Source organism: Hyperoodon ampullatus (assembly GCF_949752795.1).
Source record: "Hyperoodon ampullatus genome assembly, chromosome: 10".
In the NCBI taxonomy this organism is placed as follows: Eukaryota; Metazoa; Chordata; class Mammalia; order Artiodactyla; family Ziphiidae; genus Hyperoodon; species Hyperoodon ampullatus.
In genome coordinates, this window is record NC_136923.1 from 49,538,039 (window position 1) to 49,560,828 (window position 22,790).

General features: G+C 46.7%; 1 protein-coding gene across 1 annotated transcript in view; it reads right to left on the reverse strand.

Moving 5' to 3' along the window:
• ITGA9 (integrin subunit alpha 9) overlaps window positions 1–3,749 on the reverse strand; it is a 353,562-nt gene extending 349,813 nt beyond the window's left edge. The window contains exon 1 of the mRNA XM_079713622.1: window positions 3,545–3,749. Coding sequence (XP_079569748.1) covers window positions 3,545–3,732 — 188 coding nt within the window. The 5' untranslated portion in view covers window positions 3,733–3,749. The remainder of the gene's footprint in view (window positions 1–3,544) is intronic.
• Between the last annotated feature and the right edge of the window lie 19,041 nt (window positions 3,750–22,790).

A 22,790-nucleotide genomic window follows, 5' to 3' on the forward strand; every position in this document is an offset into this window, starting at 1 on the left:
ATCCTTCCACCTGTACAGAGGTGTTTAATTAGCACGAAGCAAAACTATTGAACCACTAAGGCTGAATGAAGAAGCTTAAGAGTAACTTCTGCTCAGAAAGAAAGGCAGCAGATACAAGGCTTAGTGACCGCTGCCTCCTTTTCCTTTCAGAGTTTTAACACATTGTCCTCTTTGTGTCTGTCACTTACCTCCCACACCCAATTTGACTCTCTGTGATCTTTTTCTAAGTCCCCCTCACGTAGGTGGCTATGCTCTTCCATTAGACTGGAGCAGCCCTTTGGTAAATTACTCCAAAGTTAAACACATTTCCCTAAAGGGCACACTTCAGCTTCACTGGCACTCTGGAAATGCAGAGAAAATGCTTTAAAACCTCCCTCTCTGACCCAGCAATTCTAAGCCCAGGAACTTATTCAAAGGAAATAATTAAGGATGTCCGTGAGGCTTTTGTTAGAAGGATGTTTACCCTGCTGCTGTTTATAATTGTGAATAATTGGAAACAACCTGCATGTCCCTCAAGCAAAGCTAAAAGATCCAGGGCCCAAGGACTGCCTGGTTGGAAGAGACCAACAATCAGTCACTAAGTCAGTCAGCCAACCCCAGAGTTAAGGTAGAGACCTAGGGTAGATCCAGATTCCACAGGGCCTGAATCCTACAAATATAGGGCAACTACCTTTAAGAAAATTAATACAAAATTACGAATATAGAATTAGGCACAAGGCCTTGGTAGGGAGGGGCCTGTGCAAGTGAGAGGCCTTTGGTGGAAGTTTCATTAGCCTCATAATAAGCCTAGCCTCTAAAGATATAAAGAAAAGTAAGAAGGAGAAAACAGGAGATGCTGAAAGTCTCTAGCTTCAAAGACCATTGGCATACCAAGACTGGGCAGCATAATCAGCAGAGAATACCCGTCAAGGTCTAAGACCAAGAATACTGGGGGGAAGGGAGAGGAGAGAGAAAAGAACAGGGAGGAAGACGCTAGGAAGAAATAAGAAGAGGACAGAAGACAAGGAGATAAGCAAAAACTAAGACAGAGTTAAGGCAGTGGGGGGCAGGGAATAAGAAAAGTTGCTTTAAATAGATTGCAATAGAGATTAGTTGGTACTTGAAAAAGTATAGGGATAAGCGCTCCAATAAAAAGAGCAGCCCACTCAGTATCAGAAGCAGAGAGAGCGATTTTGAGACCGGAAGCCTGGCTGTGGATGGACCCCTGAAATACTTGAAATATTGAAATATACTTGAAATATTCATACCACACAGCCTTTCCTCATCACCTTTTTTTTTTTTTTTTTTTTTTTTTTTTTTTTTTTTTTTTTTTTTTTTTTTTTTTTGCGGTACGCGGGGCTCTCACCGCTGTGGCCTCTCCCCTTGCGGAGCACAGGCTCAGGACGCACAGGCTCAGCGGCCATGGCTCACGGGCCCAGCCGCTCCGCGGCACGTGGGATCCTCCCGGACCGGGGCACGAACCCGTGTCCCCTGCATCGGCAGGCGGACTCTCAACCACTGCGCCACCAGGGAAGCCCCCTCATCACCTTTTTAAAACAAAGCAGGCTGGACTCTTTTTCCAAGTCAGATCTGCTCTTGACTCCCCCTACTCCCGAAATGGGGCAGCTTTTACTCGTGGCCCAAAGAGCTCAGAGACCCATGAGGCTGCGGAGCTGCAGACCCCATGTGGTGCTCCAGCTCCCCTGCCTGCCCCTCCTCAGCAGCCCCCTGCCCAGAGTAGCCCTTCTATTTTTTTAAATTATTTAATTTATTTTTATTTTTATTTTTGGCTGCGTTGGGTCTTCCTCTGGTTGGGGCTACTCTTCGCTGCGGTGCACGAGCTTCTCATTGCAGTGGCTTCTCTTGTTGCAGAGCACGGGCTCTAGGCGCACGGGCTTCAGTAGTTGTGGCACGAGGGCTCAGTAGTTGTGGCACGCGAGCTCTAGAGCGCAGGTTCAGTAGTTGTGGTGCACGGGCTTAGTTGCTTCGCGGCATGTGGGATCTTCCCGGGCCGGGGCTCGAACCCGTGTCCCCTGCATTGGCAGGCGGATTCTTAACCACTGCACCACCAGGGAAGCCCCAGCCCTTCTATCTTTAACAGCCCTCCCCACATGCTTTGTGCCAAGGTCACACAGTTCGGGAGCCCAGCCCAGGATCCTGGGATGTGTTCTCCAATTGCTCCTGCCCAGGCTACCTTCTCTACCAAAGTCCACAGTGGACGCTGAGTACAGAGGACACAGAAAAGGCGTCAGCCTGCTTTGCTTTAAAAGGGGGATTTGGCAAGTGCAAGAAAAGACAGCTGGTCTTAAACTCAGCAACTGGGGTAAGTGGTAGGGAGAGAGATAGAGAACTGGACAGGAGCTACAAAAAAACCTTAAAAACTTGTTCTCTTGGAGGCAGCTCTCCTAAACAGCATGATTGTTAAAGGGCTGGCTGGTCACGGAGTCCCCACTTTTCCAGGAACGCCAGAGGACTCGAATCTACAAACCCTCCGTTTTCTATCAGCCTCTGTCCAGTTCCGAGCAGAACTGCATGCTGAGCGCACACAGAGGGCTGACCTCGCCCTCCCAGCCTGCAGCCCCCAAGGATGTCCACACTAGTGACCACACAATAAAACCAGCCCCAGACCAGCTGTCATCTGGGGCCCCACTGGGGAACTACCCACACCCTAATTCTTTGAGGAGGGGTTGACCCCTCCTGTGGCTGCTTCATTCCCTCTTGTCCGTAGGAAAGGGCCAAGGGGAGACCAACCTCCCCTGGTGCTTCTCCCCTGGGGTTGGGCACTCAAGCTCCGTGCCCCTTCACAGGTGGTGCCTCATGGGGAGAGCTCCCACCTCTTGGGACTCTTAAGGGGACATTCAGGGGGCAACTGGACTCCTTGACCTCTACCGGTCTCCAGGGTAGCTGCCCCAGAAATCACCCAACGGTCCCACCGGACTTGTCACTGGGGTCCAGGACCATCCCCCTTCCCTGCCTCCGGACCCTCTCAGCTCGCTTCCGCAGAGGGCCTGGTGAGCGAGAAGGGGGACCACACAGTCGGCATCCCCGACCCCCGACCCCACGCACACCCAGCCCACTCCCCTCGCATCTCGGGGTTACTCCGCTTCCTGCGCAGAGCCGGCGGGAGAGGCTTAAAGCCCGGGCGAGGCGGGTGGGGTGTCACCAAGAATTCCCCGAACTGAGGAGTCTGTCTCCGCAGCCCGGGGCCTTCGGGATTCTGGCCGGGCTGCCTGCGGCCCACGGGGGCAGACGAACCAAGTTACTTTGCGACCTAGAGAGTTAAGCCGAGTCTGGCTAGGAGGCCGAGCGAGGGGCAACCCCGGCGGGGAGGCGCCCGAACCCCTCCGACTCGGGCGCCCACCGGGCAGTACGCTGGACCGGGAACCGGAGTCCTCCCTCCTCCCCGCCTTTCCTCGGCGGCCAGGCTACGCACAACGGAGACATTTAAATCGCCCCCTCGGGACGGCGGCGTGGAGAGGCCGGAAAGGCGGCGGCAGCGACGGCCTGGCGGCTGCAGCGGGACCAGCCGGGCCGGGGTCAGTGTCCGGGCCGGGAGGGCACTTACCAGCGCGTGTTGTCGTGGAAGTGCTCCAGCACCGCGTAGCCGAAAAAGGACCCGGCGGGACCCTGGAAGCGCACGGGGCGCTGCGGGTCCAGATTGTAGGCGCCCGCGGGGCTCCCCGCGGCCACCAGCGCCAGGAGCAGCAGCGCGCGGAGCCCCCCGGCGCCCCTCCGCGCCGCCGGGCCGCCCATCACCAGCCGGCCGCCGCCCTCCCCTGTGCCCCGAGAGCAGGGCGCCGAGCGTGCCGGCGGCGGGGCCGCTGGGTCCGCCGACGGCCGGGAGGCTCCTGGGGGCCGGAGTTCTGCGCTCGGTCGCGGGCGCGACGCGGTGCCGGGCCGGGGGCGGTGGGCCGAGCTGCCGCCGCAGGCGAGTACAGGGGCGCCCAGGAGCTGGCGGCGTCCTCAGTCCGGCCGAGAAGTGTGCGCGCTCGGAACAAGCGGGTCCCCGGCCAGTCGGCGCTGGACTGCAGAGAGGCGCGCCCGCGGGGTGGGCGGCCTGGGCGGCAGGCGGCGGGACGGCGCGGCAGCGCCCTCTGCGGGCCACGAGTCCCCCACCGCCTCCCGCGGCCGCGGAGGAGCCTGGAGACCTGCTCGGGAGCCCCACGTCCCCGTCCAGATCGCGCCCTGGGCGCTCGGTCCCTAGGCGACCCTAATTCTCCCCGCGGCTGTGTGCTCTATTGTACTGGGTCTTTATTTGCGTCTCTGGTTCCTTCTCAGCCTTACACTCACACCAAGGACCAAAGGAAGCCGGGTGAAGTTTATCTACTCTAGCCCTGCCCATCTGCTGCCCCTTCACCCAACTGTGAGATAACCTGTAGCAGGCAAGCCCTCCATAAAGGCCAGCTGTTGTCAATAACAACGATAGCCACGAGGGAGCAAGCAGAGGACCCCCTCCACATGATACTCACCAGGTCTCCTAACCACTTATCCCTAAGTGTGGTCTCCGCACCGGCAGCATCAGCAACACCTGAGAACTTAGTGAATACAATAGAGTGCCCATAGAAAGGCCAATCAGCAGATCCCACTCCAGACCTGCTGAATCAGAACCTTGGGTTGGGGTCTAGCCTTGTGTGTGTGTGTGTGTGTGTGTGTTTAACTGGATAAAATACACATAACATAAAATTCACCATCTTAACCATCTTAAAGTGTACAGTTTGGTGGCATTAAGTACATTCACATTATTGTGCAGCCACCACCAGCCACCTCTAGAACTTTAATCTTGCAAAACTGCAACTCTATATCCATTAAACAGTAACTCCTCTTTTCTCCCCTCCCTCTAGCCCTTGGCAACCATTCTGTCTGTGAATTTCGCTACTCTAAGTACCCCACATGAGTGGAGTCATACAGTATTTGTCTTTTAATGTTTGCCAATCCACGTAGCATTATGCCCTCAAGGTCCATTCATGTTGTACCACGCATCAGAATTTCTTTCCTTTTTAAAGACTGTACTTACACACCACATTTTCTTTATCTGTCGATCCTTTGAAAGACACTTGGTTTGTTTCCACTTTTTGGCTATTGTGAACAATACTGCTATTAACATAGGTATACAGTTATCTGTTCGAGATAAGTGCCTTCCATTCTTTAGGGTATATACCGAGAAGTGGAATTGCTGGATCACATAGTAATTCTATGTTTAATATTTTGAGGAACTGCCACACTTTTCCACAGTGACTGCACTGCATTTTACCTCCCCACAAACAGTGCACAGAGTTTCAATTTCTCTACATTCTCACAACACTTGTTATTTTCTGGGGTTTTTTTTTGGGGGGGGGGATTGTTTTTTAGGTAGCAAGTAAAAAAAGCAATAAAATTAAATTGGGAAAAGTAGGTTTTAGCCGAATTTCACCAAGCTTGGTTCTCCATCTGAGCTGCCCAGCCTCACTAGTGGCGCCCCTTGGCCACCCAGTCAACTAAGAGAGAGCTCAGCACAAACTGTTACACCTATTTCTCTCCCACACCCAATCCAACCAGTCTGTTTATTCCACCTCCTCAAGCTTTCAAATCCACCAACTCATTCTCATCTACTGGGTTCAGTTCAAGCCCTTGTCTTTCCTTGACCACACTATCAGAATCATTGCCTTTTTAATGTCTGTAGAATCTGTAGTGATGTCAGGTTTTTCATGCCTGTTATTTGTAATTTGTATTTTTGGTCTTTATTTCTTGATCTGTCTTTGTAGGAGCTATTAATTTTCTTAATTATTTCAAAGAACCCACTTTTAACTTTGGTGGTTTTCTTTCTATAATGCATTTACTTTTTAATTTTAAATTTTTATTTATTGATTTGTTTTTAATTATTTCTTTCCTTCTACTTTCTCTGGATTTAATTTGCAATACTTTTCTCTAGCTCCTTGAGATAGTTGCTTAGATTTTTAGCCTTACTATTTTTCTAATTCTTTTCTATTATATACATTTTATATAATATATAATAAATATATTATATAAAATATATACTATATATAATACATGTGTATACACATGCACTAAATTTCCCTGTAAGCACTGTTTGAGCTGCATCCTACAAGTTCTAATATGCTCAAAATATGATGATCTGACATGTAGATTTTCATGCATCTATATGTATACATGCTCATAAAAAGAGGTCTGAGTGGGGAGGGGGGAGAGATAATAGAGGGGTGGAAGACTGGGAGATACAAACTATTAGGTGTAAGATGTGCTCAAGGATGTATTATACAACATGGGGAATATAGCCAATATTTTGTAATAACTAAATGGAGTGTAACCTTTAAAATTATATTAATTCTTAAAAATTTTTTTAAAAGAAAAAAGAATGGAAATAATACAGAGGAAATTGATGAAATAGGAAATGAGTAAGCAATAAATAAAATTAATAACCCCCCCAAAAAAAGGTCTGGATTTTACCTGAAATGTTATATGTTCATATATATATATATATATATATATATAAAACTGATTATATATATGTTATATATCTACATCATATATATATATATATATATATATATATAACCTGTAATGGTTATAGCTCAGATTGTGGGCTATTCTTGCTGATTTATGTATCATCTATCCATCTACCTACTTACTTACCCATCATCTATCTTTCCTTTTGTACTGCTTAAATGGTCTACAGAGAGCCAGAAGTGGATGTAAAAGATGCTCCACCCATAAAGCCAAAGCATTCATCAAAGTGAAAGCCTGTTAGAACAGCCTGGCCTCTGTTGAGGGGCTGACACCTGCTTGCACTCCCAGTAGAGGTTAAGAAGGAGAGCAGCCAACCTGTGGAAGAAAAGTATCCTCATGGTATTGTCAAAGGAGGGGGAGAAATAAAAGGACCAAGATCATTCACACACCAGATAATCATTCTCTAAATAACTGATACTTAGCTTAATGCATTTCTTGATGTTAATTCTTTAAAAGTTCTCCGACTTTATTTTTCGTATAAGACAAGCTACACTTCCACATGGTTTTGAAATCCAGAAAGTTCATGGGAAGGGCAAATACTATCACCAAACCTTCAACTGTAATAGCAGGCAGAGATTTAAGCAAATACTTCCCCACTGATGTATTTCATATGCCAAAAGTCTCACTGTTATTACTGGGTGCAATATTTCCAACCTGCTTCCATGCTCAAAAAAATGTTTTTTCCAGAGATCCAAATTTAGTTAAACTGCTTTAAGTAACAACCATCAATATTAGCATAGATAATGCCAAGGTTTTATTTATTTATTTATTTATTTATTTTTGGCTGCTTTGGGTCTTTGTTGCTGTGCGCAGGCTTTCTCTAGGTGCCGCGAGCAGGGGCTACTCTTCGTTGCGGTGCATGGGCTTCTCACTGTTGTGGCTTCTCTTGTTGCAGAGCATGGGTTCTAGGCGTGTGGGCTTCAGTAGTTGTAGCACGCTGGCTCAGTAGTTGTGGCTCACAGGCTCTAGAGCGCAGGCTCAGTAGTTGTGGCGCACAGGCTTTGTTGCTCCACGGCATGTGGGATCTTCCCGGACCAGGGATCGAACCCATGTCCCCTGCACTGGCAGGTGGATTCTTAACCACTGAGCCACCAGGGATGTCCCGATAATGTCAAGTTTTGAAAACATGTCTCACGTCAATTTAAATATTAAAACTAGCATGCCACGTTACAAAATGTAAAACTTTTCAAATGATGATATTTCTAGGAGGCAGTTCAGGGTGATGAGTCAGGGGCTCTGGTGCTCATAATCCCAGTGTGGTGAGTTGTCAGGTATATAACCTGCTGGGGCTACCAAAACAAAATCCCACAGACTGGGTGGCTTAAATAACAGAAATTTACTTCCTCACAGTTGTGAAGGCTGAAAGTCCAAGATCAAGGTGCCACCAGGGTCAGTGACTGGTGAGAACTCTTCCCTTGGGTTGCAGACGGCCATCTTCTTGCTATGTGTCACACGACCTCTTCTTTGGGCAAACACATGGAGAGAGAGGCAGCTCTCTGGCGTCTCTTCTCATAAAGGCACTAATCCTATTGGGATGGGGCTTCACTCTTATGACCTAATTTAACTTCAATTACTTCCTTACTCCAAATACAACCACGCTGGGGGTTAGAACTTCAACGCATGAATTTTGGGAGGACACACACGTTCAGCCATAACATCATGTCACCTTGAGAGGTTCCTTAACCTCTCCAAGCCTCAGTTTCCCTATTTGTAAAGAGAGGATCACAGAGGGTTGCTGTGGGGGATTCAGCGAAATATGCCTCCTAAAGCACACAGTACAGTATTTGGCACATGGGAAGACAGTGATAAGTGTTAGTGATTTAATCATTATTATTATGCAATTACTTTTAGAAATAGCTATTTGCATTTGGATTAAAAGAGAAAAAATTCAAAGCACTGTTCTTAAAGTAGCTTCCTTGTTAAGTGAGCCATTTTAGAGCCTTTTTTGGCTTAAAAGTTCAAGACTTCACATCCCCACGTGCTTCGGGTACAGCTTGTGGAAGGCTGAGACATAACCCACAGTGGTGCAGCCACGACCTCATCCTCGCGTGAACGGCTCACCCCAGCTGGGCTTCCTCCTCTACAATCACTGTAGCAAATTGTCAAATCTGCCTCTCACCGGTTTCCCAGATGTGAGCCATTGGTGAAGACTCCAGAAATGTCCTCCTTAGAGATTTCCTGCAGCTGCTACCCACTGTTCACAGGTTTTAAGTGCACTGTGTGCAGTGCCTGTGTACGTGCAGCTAAAAGATACCCTTCCTTGGTGCTCCTAAAGCACTCTTTGCCAGCCATCTCCCCCCATTTCAAACCCTTGCATAATGTTATTATCTGGTCTGTCATCTGCTTCCCTCACTAGACTGCTCTCCAGAAGGGCTTCACTGTTACAACTCAAGCACTTAGCAGCCTGCTAAGGAATTGGGGTTTGGCGGGGAAATTCTTCAGTTCTGTTTCACGTGGCATCACCTGAGGGTGTCAGTGGTACTTATCTGGCGGCTGGGCTTGTCTACAGGATCCAAGATGGCTTCATTAACACGTCTGGTGCTTTGGTGGGAATGACTGAAAGTCTGGGCTCGGCTGGGACTGTCAACAGTAGCACAGATACATGGCCCTTCCAGCATGGAAAGAAATGGGCAGATTTTCATTTCTAACAATGGTCATGCGTTCCCCTCAGATGGTGGGCCCTGGTAAACTTTCCCCAATGTGCAAACATCAAAGTTGCAAACGAAGGGACTTCCCTGGTGGTCCAGTGGTTAAGACTCCACTATTCCACTGCACAGGGCAGGGGTTCGATCCCTGGTCAGGGAACTAAGATCTCGCGTGCCACATGGGGAGGCCAAAAAGAAAAAAGTTGCAAACCAAATTGTCATGACAACATTTAGCATATGTGGTCTGCACTGGTGGCCTTTCAAATACTGAGATTCTTCTACAGATGTAAATACTGCCCACAGGTTCCATTCAGGTTGGACAATGAAGCATGTTACAGCCTCTCCTCCTATCACAAGTCTCTAGAAATGAGACAAATGTGTTTTTGATCCATAATAATGTTGGAAAATTGGAAGGGGTTTCCTTTTAGATAAGAAATATTTAAAATTCCTGAAATATGGAAGGCAGTCTAATCAGATTTTGAAAGGAATCCTATACTTAGGTACACATGGGAGAGGACTCTTGCATAGAAGTAGACAGAAGTTGGGCGGTGGTTCCAACGATGCTCAAAGCCTGAAGGTATGTATGGGAGAGAAGGAAAAGAGCCACTTGGAGCGGGCACCTGAGTAGGAGCTGTCAGGTCCATGCCTTGTCCTCATTGCCCCTGGGACTAGGCAGCAGCAGCAGAGGTGTCCGCTTCCACGTAGGACCATGGAGCATGAGTCTTTAGACAGTGTCCCAGGGGGCTGACTGCACCAGGGAGGAGTGAGGAGTTCCTGCCCCCAAGAAAGCACCCTCTGGTGGTGCTGTGTTGCCTCTCACTCCTCATCCTCGAAGTGGGCACAACAGGCAAAGACCAGCCAACAGGGTGTCCTCAAATACATGACTCCTCAGCTAAGCATCACCAAGCAGCTGTGCAAGAAAGATGTCACCCTCTTACCAAGTGTAACAATTAACTCCGAGAAAACAAAGCTCATAGACTGAACGGAACTGAATAATCGCTATTCTCAGGGAGTTGTAAGATTACCATGTTGCAAACATGATGAATGATTTTTAAGTATCTGATCATTGAAAAAAATTCAACATATAGGCTGAATAGAATAGGTTGCCAAAGAGCAAATTTGTGAGTTGTAAAATCAAGCCAAGAATTCTTCCAGAAGGTACCTAAGGTTTTAAAAATATGAAGTAGAAGTTAAGAAATGTGGACTATAAAGTGGTCTTCAATGGATATAAACAATAAGGTCCTACTGTATAGCACAGGGAACTATATTCAATATCCTGTGATAATCCATAATGGAAAAGAATAAGAAAAAGGATGTATATATATATGTATAACTGAATCACCTTGCTGTACAGCAGAAATTAACACAACACTGTAAATCAACCATACTTCAATAAAATAAATTTTAAAATAAATAAATAAATTGGACTTCACCAGAGTTTAAAAAAAAAAAAAAACTTCTGTTCCTCAAAAGACATTGGCAAGAGAATGAAAATACAAGCCCAGACTTGAAGAAAAATCTTTGCAAAACATATATCTATTAAAAGACTTGCATCCGGGCTTCCCTGGTGGCGCAGTGGTTGAGAGTCTGCCCGCCGATGCAGGGGACACAGGTTTGTGCCCCAGTCCGGGAAGATCCAACATGCCGTGGAGGGGCTGGGCCCATGAGCCATGGCCGCTGAGCCTGAGCATCCGGAAAAAAAAAAAAAAAAAAAAAGATCTGCATCCAATAAGTATAAAGAACTCTCAAATCTCAGTAAGAAACAATTCTATTAAAATATGCAAATCATTTGAACAAACACTTAACTAAAGAAGATATATAGATGTAAAGCACAGAAAAACATACTCGATAGCATTAGTCATTAGGGAAATGCAAATTAAAACCATAAGAAAATCTGATATCATTACATACCTATTAGGATGGTAAAAATTTAAAAGACTGACCATACCAAGTGCTGATGAGGAGGAACGAGAACTCCCATACACTGCTGGTAAAATGGTTTAACCACTTTGAAACACAGTTTAACAGTTTCTTTAAAAGTTAAACATATACCTACCATATGATCTAGCCCTTCCACTCTTAGGTATTTATCCAAGAAAGCTTATGTCATATAAAGACTTGAACACGCATGTTCACAGCAACTTTGTTTGTAATAGCTCCAAACTGGAAACAACCTCCATGTCCATCTATAGATGAGTAGATAAATTGTGGCAGATTCATAAATGGAACACCACTTAGTCCTATAAAGGAACAAACATGTAATAACATGAATGAATCTCAAAAAATTATGCCAAGTGACAGAAGACAGGCAAAGACTACATCCGGTATGATTCAACTTATATAAAACTCTAGAAAGTACAACTAATCCATGGTGACAGAAAGGAGATCAGCGATTGTCTGGGATCAACGGTGGGAGGGAGAAGAGGGAGGAATTACAAAGGGGCATGAGGAAACTACTGGAAGTAATGGAGATGTTCACTATCTTGATTGTGGTGAGGGTTTCATGCAGATAGACACGGGTCAAAACTTATTGAGCTGCATGGTTTAAACACGTATAGCTTATTGCAGATCAATTATACCTCAATAAGGCTTTTACTATGTAGATATACACCCACACACATACACAGAGTTTCTCAAATTTATGTGACCATGACCCCTTTTCCCTGCTCTCTTATTACCCAGTTTGTAGAACCATAGCATATTCAATGAGACAGACCTAGGACTGATCCTGGCTCTCATACTGGCTATGTGCCCTTCAGCAAGTGATTTTTGCTTTTAAAACCTCAGTTTTCTCATCAGTAAAATGGAGCTGTGGTCAGGATTCAAGTAGTGAATGTCAAATGCCCACCACATAGTACAGTCTTGAAAAACTTTAATCCACTGATCACTCCAGAAATCAAACCAGCCATACTGATGGTTTCCCCAATTGCATTAACTTTATTTGGAGCTAGAGAAACCAGCACTCAGTCATCTGGAGTCCAAAGGTCCAAGAGGAAAGACATTGAAATGCTTAGCACTGCCCTGCAGGCCCATCTGCTCTGCATTAGCTGGTTTTCCTCGGTTTATTATTCCTGGTGTTAAATCTCCTCCAATTCTTGTGTGAAAAGTTCGGACGCACAATAACCTCTTTATCACATTTTCAAAATCTGGGCCTGTTCTGGAAAGTTTACACCTTTTTCTTGTTGCCATTGTTTTCATGTGGATTCAGATTTCTGAAAAAAGGCACTTGGAACATTTTACTGGAAACATTTATGTGTAAGCTGGATGCAGATAAATATCATTGAAGAATGAAAATGAGATGTCAGAGGAATTAGAACCACACCACGTGGTCTCTGTGTCGTTCCCCAGCTGTGGTTTTGCAAGGAGGACCCGAGGCTGAAGCTGGTGGTCAGAAGCCCAGGGCTGATCAGTCCCCTCCCTCAGCCTCTCTCTTTTGGGGGTAGAAACTGAATAATACCAAAAAGAGAAACAGAAACATGCCAATGTTAGGATATGGAATAAAAAGCACACATAACTCTGTAAAAATAAATATATCATAATAACAATATTGGTAACCATTCATTGAGTATTACTTGTGTGCCATGCTTCGTTTGCTAAGTGCAATTTTATTTAAACCTCACAATAAGCCTATGAATTAGGTATAGAGTCAGTGAGGACTCTTTGAGGCACCAAGTGACAGAAAATTCACTTCAAGCTGACTCATAATATAAAAGAATTTTTATGGGGTATGTCAATTAAAAATCCAGATTTAGTTCTGGCTTCAAGTGAGACTTGATCCAGCAACTGTAAAAGATATCCCCAGTGACTCAGATTTTCTCCTTCTCCTTCCTGCTTTCTTATTGGCTTTCTCTTTGGGATTCATGCAGTCAACCTAGAAGTTCCAGGATTTCCCGTGATGGCAAAATGAAATATCAAAAATACAGTAACAGAAATGAAGAATCCCTCTGATGGGATCATTTAGTAGACTGGACATGACTGAGGAAAGACTCTTTGAGCTGGCGGACATGTCAACAGAAACTTCTAAAACTGAAAATTAAAGAGAAAAAAGACCAGGGAAAAAAAAGGAACAGAATAACCAGAACTGTGGGACAACTACAAAATGTGTAATATACATATAATGGAAGTACCAAAAGAAGGAGAGACAGAAAGGAACAGAAGAAAAATTTAAAGTAATAATGACTGAGAAATTGCCCCAAGTTAATGTCAGACACTCAACCACAGATCCAGGAAGTTCAGAGAACACCAAGAAGGAAAAATGCCAAAAGAAAGAAAGAGAGGAAGGAAGGAAGGGAGGGAGGGAGGGAGGGAGGGAGGAAGGAAGGAAGGAAGGAAGAGAAAGAGAGAATGAGTCCCCCGGGAGCAGGGTAAGGTATGGAGACAGCCAGAGCTTACCTGTACACTGACTTGATCAGTTCAATAAAGTATACACCTTAAAGAAGAGAAAAAAGATAAAAAGATAAAAGAAACCATACATCTAGGCATACTGTATTCAAACTGCAGAAAATCAAAGATAAAGAAGTAGATGAATCCACTATCAGAGTTGGAGACTTCAACACTCCTCCATTAGAAATGGACGGATCCAGCAGGCAGTAAGGATGTAGCTGAACTCCACAGCACCAAGAAGCCATTTCCAAAAGCGAACAACAGGAGACAAAGAGCAGGCAGAATGTTCCATGAGTGGGCCCCAGGTCTGCCCCCTGGAAGGGGCTCCCCAAACATTGTTTTTTGGGATCTTGGCCCCACGCTCTGGGGGATGCTTCCTTCCCCGTTGTCCTCCTTGGCCATATCTAGGTCGGCCATTGCTGGCTCTGCCTTCCCTGGGGCGGCACTAGGATACAAACCCTGTGCCACCTCCCAGATTCTCTTGATGGCGTCCTTCCCCCATGGTTCCAGGAATCCACCCTGAAAACATCCTTCCAAAGAACAAAACAACATATACACAAGGCCATTCATTGCAGCCCTATTTGTAATCACAGCTCAACTGGAAACAACTCAAATGTTTGTCAGTAGGGGTCTGGTTGAATAAATTACATCCATGCAATGAAATTCTGATGCAGCTGTAAAAAGAATGAGGAAGTTCTCTGTGCAATGGAGCGATCTCCACAATATATTGTTAAGTGAAAAAAGCAAGAGGTGGAACAATGCACATAGTATGCCAACTTTGGTGTAAGAAAAAGGGGAAAATAAATACATGTGCTTATTTTTGCCAGAAGGAACACTGAAAAATGGGGTAAAGACTGTCGGGAGGGAAATGAGATTTCTCTAAGGATACCTTTTAATACTGTTTTGACTTGGAACTGCACAAATGTTTAACATATTCAAAAATAGTTACATCAGAAAGGAAAAAATGCAAACCCCCAAACTGAAGGCAGAGCTCTGAGGATTCAGTGATCATTAGGAGTTAGTGAGCAAGGGAAAAAGGAAAGCCTTCAACCGACAGGGGGTGACGTGGCAGGAGCAGGTCTAGGGGGATCAAGATTCAGTCTGGGACACACTAAAGTCTACGTGCAATTAGACATCTAAATGGAAATGCTGAACGGGCCGTTCGGTGAGTCTGGGGACCAGAAAGGAGATATAAAATGAGCATCGTTGGCACGTAGTGGGTGTTTAAAGCCATGAGACAGGATGAGATCGCCGAGGGGATGCAGATAATAGAGAGGAAAGGCCTCGAGCCTGAACCCCAGGGCCCTAGGTTGTCAGCAGTCAGGGAAGCGAGGATGCCCCAGCCAGCGAGGCAGGAGAAGTGGATTCCAAGTGAGGGGAGGGGGTTCCTGAAAGACAAAGGGGCCACATGTGTGAATCAGGTGAGACCCAGTGAGATCACCTGCCTTAGCAATGGACCTGGCCAAGAGCAGTTTCCAAGGAGGGGTTTAAGGGGAATGGAAGCAAACATGTCAGGGACAGTGAGTATAGTTATCTTTTTTTTTTCTTTTTTTGGCTGCATTGGGTCTCCATTGCTGCCCGAGGGCTTTCTCTAGTTGTGGCGAGCGGGGGCTACTTTTCATTGCAGTGTGCGTGCTTCTCATTGCGGTGGCTTCTCTTGTTGCAGAGCACGGGCTCTAGGCGTGCAGGCTTCCGTAGTTGCGGCGCACAGGCTTAGCTGCTCTGCGGCATGTGGGATCTTCCCGGACCAGGGATCAAACCCATGTCCCCTGCATTGGCAGGCGGATTCTTAACTGCTGCGCCACCAGGGAAGTCCCAGTTATCTCTTTTTTTAAAGTGTTCTCTAAAGAGGAATAGAGAAACGGGGCGATAGGTGGGGGAAGATGCGGAATCCGAGAGCTTTATGTTTTGACACAGGAGCAGTATCAGCACCCAGATGGTGATGATCCAGCAGTGAGGGGAAAACAAGATTGCCAGAGAGAAGGTGTAATTATATAACCTCTAGGAGGAGGGAAATGATGCTTCGGGAGGCAGTCAGCAGGGGCTGGGATGGTGACTTGCCAAGGTCACTGGGCAGAACGTGACCCCTACCACGAACTCCGTCGTGTTACGCAGTGAGGACCAGCCTCTGGCTCTGCCCATAAATGGCCACAGACCTGGAGCAGCTCTTGCCTCCCAGGGACAATCAAAGCAAAACCACCTCCATCAATCAGCGCCCAGATTAGATATGAACGGCTGAGGCCTTGCCAACCAGCTCCAGGTCTGACAGCTGCCTGGGAAGATCGGGAGGCTCTTAAGCCCCAGCACGCCTCTGAGAGCTTCCACCAAGCCTCTGTGAGAGCAGCCACATTGCTCACACACAGCCGTCCAAGGTCAGAGGACAGGGGAACCCACAGAACCCACCACAACTGGCAGGCAGAGCATCACAGCCAGGACCTATACAAAACTCAGAGATGGGATGGCCCAGGGATAAAAGTTCTTCCTCTCTCCTTACAGCTGCAGGATCTGCATGCTGGCCTATGGTGATACTGCACTTGTAAAAAAAAAAAGTGGGGGGGCACAGTTACCCATACCCCCTTGCAATATGACTTTGCAACACTTCTCATTAAAGTGGAGCCTGTGTCCCCAGCCCTTCAATCAGGGTGGCCCAGTAACTTGCTTTGACCAACAGAATGTAGTGGAAGCGATGGTGTGCAGGGTGGGAGCCTGGGCCTCAAGGTCTGCAGGCTCTTACCTGCTCCCAGCCCCCTGCTACGCTGCCCGTGAACAAGCACGCGCTCCCTGCTAGACTCGGGCTGACCACACAGCAGAGACCAGCCACCTTGGCCCCTGGACCAGCCAGTCTCAGCGGACACAGAGTTGACTCCGGGTGCATGAGTGAGCCCAGCTGAGATGGGAAAAATGCCCAGCGGATCCAGCCCAAAGGGCCACCCTGCAGAGTTGTGAGCTTGATAAGTGGGGCTGCTTTAAGCAGCAAACATTAACTGATACATCAAACCGATGTCCACAGGTGACAGGAAGAATTCAGTCACCGCTGGCTGACAACACATCTTTGGTGAAGGATTATTCAATAAGACTTTAAACCTCGATTCTTGGCACAAGAGAGTGTGGGCTGAGGCCAAGCGTGGGAATGGAAGGCAAAGCCCCAAGGGAAGGACCAGCAAGGGTGCGGTGGGCCCAGAGGTGCACATGCAGGACGGCACGCCTGGGCAGCCCTCCGAACCACACCCCGGATCAGGCCTGCAACCCCACGCCTCTGCCCACCAGCCCGACACACACAGGCAGGAGCCCCCTGGAGCTCACATCACCAGTGCAACCCCAAATGACCCCTTCTCGAGAGGTCACAGGCCCCCTGTTCACCAGAGTCTGGACGCCATGGTCCTGCAGTCTGGAAGCTACGATGAGGAGCAAGGTGGACCTTCAGGCCAGTCATCCAAGGGGCGTGGGGAAAAACACACATCCCCCCCACCTTCCATTGCCAACACAAGCTGGAGAAAGCTGCAGGGGAATCAGAGTCACAAGACAAGAGTAAGGGTTTCACTTAAATCAAGAAAGCAAAAGGAGACTTCAGAGCAGAGATGGAGGATATCGGTGACTTTGCTAACAATTTAGCGTGAATTTGAGAGGGCCCAGTGGAAGGTCTGGAATCATTAAGTTCAGGGTTCAAATCCTGCCTGCTGGATTACTGGCCTACAGCTTCTTGATGTCCATGGTGACCCAGCTTCCTCACCTCTGCCTGTTCACGAAAGTTGAAGAAAATAAGGCATGCATGGTGCGGAGTGTAAAGTGAGTCAGCCAGGGCCAATTCGTTTCCATCCTACTGTTCTGACACCTTAAGTTTCAACCACCGCTTCTGATGATCAAAAATGTTTCAGGGCTTCCCTGGTGGCGCAGTGGTTGAGAGCCCGCCTGCCAATGCAGAGGACGCGGGTTCGTGCCCCGGTCTGGGAAGATCCCATATGCCGCGGAGCGGCTGGGCCTGTGAGCCATGGCTGCTGAGCCTGCGCGTCCGGTGTGCTCCGCAACGGGAGAGGCCATGGCAGTGAGAGGCCCGTGTACCGCCAAAAAAAAAAAAAAAAAAGTTTCAATGACCATCTTATCTGGTCTTTCTGTCTCCTGATGCACTCTCCCTCCTCTCCCTCCCCACCCCACCTCTGGTTATGCAGTGCTAGCAGATTCCATTACTCCCAAGGAAAGAACCCAATTGTATATCATCCACCACAAGACCATGAGGCTCCTGACATTTTCTGATCCTTGCACATTTTCTTGCTCAAGCTTCTATCCTTGTCACAGCTCAATAAAGCCCAGTTTCACCTTTTAAAACAACTAAAGGTAAAACCCTAATGAGTCAAATAGGACAGCAACACCTACACCCCTGGGAGGGCTTGAACAAGTCAGTGGGTCCTGAGTCCCTCATGCTGTGAGAAGAAGATGCTCCATAAATGCTCGCTTCCTCCTCCTTCTCCGTCCTCCCTCTTTAAAGGGGAGTAGTGAGCTCTGTGGGTGCCCTGAAGCGAATCTAACATTAGCTATTAGCGTGTGTAAAAGAGGAGAAGGCAAATAGTCTTGTAAGAGCAGAAGGAGGGAGAGAAGGAGGGAGAACGAAACAGAGAGGCAATCAAAGGGAAAGACATCAGCCCTGCCCACTTCCACGGGATGCAGAGGTGGCCCTTTCATTCAGGGACACACCTGTCAGGCAAACAGATCTAGACAAATGCAAAGGGAAACTCATTCCAGCCACGAGGGCAACCTGCCTTGTCCTTTGATGGTCAACCAAGGACTGCCAGCCACCAGGAACCCCACCAACAGAAAGAAAAACATTCACAAACAGGACAACTAGACCCAAAGAAAACAGAGCTGTAGGATGAAGAAAGAAAAAAAATTTGTTTAATTCTAATTAGTATTTTCAGAGAAATTTAAGAGTAAGTTTCATTAGAAGACTACTTCAGTTAAAAAAATATTGAAGTTATTAACATCACAAATGTAGAACCTTATTTAAGTTCAGCTTATTAATCTCATTATTCTAATTATAAATCTACCAAATTTCAAGCAATTATTTTCAGAACGTTTTTATAACTTCATTAAATTCTCTTTATATTTGAAATTGCTACATTAATAAATTTATCATACTTTATCTTATTTATAAGCATTTCATGTATTCACCTGACTCTAAAAACCTTCCAAGTACTTAAGTATTTCCTTATTTAACCAAGGTTGATAAATCTAACTGATAAAACTTAAAATAATATGTATCTTCTATGTTAAATATTCTAATGTTGTTTATAAACAATAAGGTTTCAGCTTAAAATCACAAATCTAAATCAATGCTTCAATTATAACTTTTAAAATGAATTCAAGGCTAATTTATTAGCTAATTTAGTATGCCAAGTTATCTTAAAAATACAAATAACCCGGGACTTCCCTGGTGGCACAGTGGTTAAGAATCCGCCTGTCAATGTAGGGGACACAGGTTCGATCCCTGGTCTGGGAAGATCCCACATGCCTTGGAGCAGCTAAGCCCGTGCACCACAACCACTGAGCCTGTGCTTTAAAGCCTGCAAGCCACAACTACTGAAGCCTGTGCGCCTAGAGCCCGTGCTCTGCAGCAAGAGAAGCCACCGCCACAATGGAAAGCCCGCGCACCGCAACTAGAGAAAGCCCACGTGCAGCAATGAAGACCCAATGCAGCCAAAAATAAATAAATAAATTTATTTACTTAAAAAAATATACAAATAACCCCAAAATATTAGGACCATGAACTTGCTTCACTTCGACATTTATATTCAATTCTAAATTCAGAATCATCCTAGAGAATGATTATGTCCTTCTAAACAATTTTTGGCCAAGCCTGAGTGTTGAATTAACCTGTGGGAGACTTGGTTTCTCCTCCTAAACTTGGGGGTGTCCAATAGGGTGAAAATCTCAGCGTAGAGACTGTGCGAGCAGGTGTTCAGATGCTGCAGGGGACTTGGCGGGCTGTGGCTCTTTCTCGGCCCGAGTCCTGCTTCCCTGAGAGCCCAGGGTGTTTTGGCATCTGACCCTCAGGCCCAGCCCCCAGCTCCAGAATAGGCATCCCCCAGGGCTGCTCGCTGGGAAAGACACCTGACTTCCCAAACCCGAAGACATGGAGGGCCCTGGCGCCTCTACCCCTTCTCTGCTGAGGAGCTGCCCCCTATCCAGGCTGGGCCCCTAGACTGGCCAGAGGCCTTTCAGTGCCTTCACTGGTCCTGGGAGCAGCCTCCCACACACTGCCAGTTTGGACCTAGGAGTAACTTGACTTAACTGTATGAAAGAACAATTGGGGCCAGAGGAAACATATATTAGAATCAGAAGGCAAGTCCAGGGCAAAGAAAGAGAACAGAAATAATCAAGCCACCAGGGGCAGCCCAGTTACTCAGACTCTCTGCAGTTGAAGCCTTGGAATCTGTATTTTAAAAGCTCCTTGGGGGACTTCCCTGGTGGCGCAATAGTTAAGAATCCACCTGCCAATGCAGGGGACACGGGTTCGATCCCTGGTCTGGAAAGATACCACATGCTGCGGAGCAACTAAGCCCGTGCGCCACAACTACTGAGCCTATGCTCTAGAACCCACGAGCCACAACTACTGAAGCCCACGCACCTAGAGCCCGTGCTCCACAACAAGAGAAGCCACCGCAATGAGAAGCCTGTGCACCACAACAAAGAGTAGCCCCCACTCGCCGCAACTAGAGAAAAGCCCACACATAGCAACAAAGACCCAACACAGCCAAAAATGAATAAATAAATAATTAAAAAAAAAAAAAAAGCTCCTTGGGCCATTCTAGTTTTAAGAGTTATGAAACGTGGGAGCTAAATTTGGCACCAAGCTTCCACGTGGCCAAAGCGAAAAGGGAAACATGTTACATGATACATAAAATAGTTCTTGTTGCCCAAAAGAGAAAATATACTGAAACTTTCCCCAGCACTTGTCTGTAAAACAGATTTCTTACATATTGGTGACTCGTAAAATAGGTGTAAAGAACATATAATCATTGATTCCCTGAAGTTCTTTCTTATGGTGGCCTTTGAGTAAAGCCTAAGGCACAGTCTGAAACACAGATGAGCAAAAGCAGTTCTGCAGGGACCAAGGAAACATGGGCTAAGCATTCTCTTCCTGTTAGTCTGAATACACCCAAAGAAAGAAAACTTTTTAAAGCCTTTTGACGGCAGAATCTTTTTCAAACAAAACCTAATGTAAAACCTCAATATATAAAACAAATAAAAGTCAAGCAGCTCTAAGTGGAAAGGAGGCCCAGAACCCTGCGTTTTTGTCCCACCCCTGCCCCTACCAGGTTCCCTGAAGCACCCCCGTCAGGGAAACTTACAGTCGTGATGGCAAACAGATCTGATACACTGTATGAACTCAACTGATTGGTAGTGGCCGTACTGAGTTGATAAGTATTTTGATAAATTGTTTGCATTAAGGGCCCGAAATCTTCACACCCTCACTGCAGTCACACCCTTATAAAGTGACTTTTTGAATCCTCCTTTCAAGAGATGGTGTGATTTTCCCCATCCCTTAATTCTGAGTTTGGCTTAGGTTGTGATATAAGCAGAAGCTTCCAAAAGGGCTTGCAGGTTGCCATTTCTGCTCTTGCATCTGTACCTATGTACCGACCACGGTCCTTGGACTCGTTTAATCAGTAGAAATTGATGAGACCATATGAGAATTTCAGGCAAGGCTCTATCGGGACTCCTGTTGCAGCACAAGGGAGTGAAAGCAAGTAACAAGGTGCCCTTGTTCACAAAGGGGGCTGGTCCCTTAAATAGGGTGAGGTTAGGGGCAGACTGGTGGGTTGGGCCGGAGGGGTGGCTTAGGTGATCTGCTCATCCTCTTGGTGGTACTATGCGCAGGGGGCATGTGCAAGTACCCTGCTTTTGCTCCCGGCACTTCAGAAGGGGCAGTTGGGTTTTGGCCTTTTTGTATCACATTGTTCATAGTTTGCCCCAACGGCTCATGCACACAGTTATTTTTAGTCCCTTATAGTTTCTTGTATTCTGTTGCTCCAGGAGAGTTTGTCCAGGTACAAGCACTGCAGCACAGGGTCCCAGGTCCCAGCCCATCTCAGATCCCTGGCATGGTGAGTAAACGGCCAAGCCAGGACTCGAAGCCTGGCAGGCTGGCCCCAGAGCCTGCACTCATAGCCAGCATGCAATGCCACCTCCCCAAGAGATTAGGGGAAATTAAGCTCTTTGGACAGATTCTTTCCCCGGGCCTAAACTAATCTTCAAATCCAACATGGCTCAATCCCAAAAGAAAAACACATCTAGGAAAGTAGGAGTGAAAACAGGGAAGGTCGGGGACTTCCCTGGTGGTCCAGTGGTTAACACTCCCTGCTTCCAATACAGGGCATGCGGGTTTGATCCCTGGTCAGGGAACTAGATCCTGCCTGCCACACAGTATGGCCCCCGCCCCCCAAAAAAAAGAAAGAAAAAGAAAACAGGGAAGGGATTCTTTCCAGTTGTACTCATTTCTACTGGTGTATCCTGATCAGTTGTGATGTGTTACAAGTAATCGGTTCCTTAAAATATTAACATCTGTAACTAACTGACTTATAAAACAAATTAAACAAAGTCCAGGTTCTGCCCATAATTGGGTTCCTCTTGTTCCCCTGTGTTCCCATATGCCTCCTCAAAAGAGAAAGAAGTCTTTAAAAATTTTCCCAGTCTTAAAAAATTTTTTTCTTTTTAATTACAAAGAAGGTACTGGTACATTTTCTCTTCTTTCTTAATTCACTTGTCCATCCATTCATTCATTTATATTCAGTAAATGCTTATTGTGTGCTTACTACATATGCTAGGTCGTAAGGACACAACCATGGACAAGACATAATTTGCCTGGCCTCTTGGAGCTTTCATTCTAGTACAAAGAAAACAACAATTTTTACTGAGGGTAGGCAATACTTGATGCCATAAAAAAAACTAAAGGAGGATGTGGAATACAGATTGGGTGGAGGTGACCAGGGAAGACCATTGTGACCACTATTGTGAATTAACTGTATATGCTTCTAGTTTATATTTATTAAAAATATGTGTATCTGGGCTTCCCTGGTGGTACAGTGGTTAAGGATCCAGGGGACATGGGTTTGAGCTCTGGTCCAGGAAGATCCCACATGCCGTGGAGCAACTAAGCCCACGCGCCATGGATGCTGAGCCTGGGCTCTGGAGCCCGCAAGCCACACCACCTGAGCCCATGTGCCACAACTACTGAGCCTGCACTCCAGAGCCCGCGAGCCACGACTACTGAAGCCCACGTGCCTA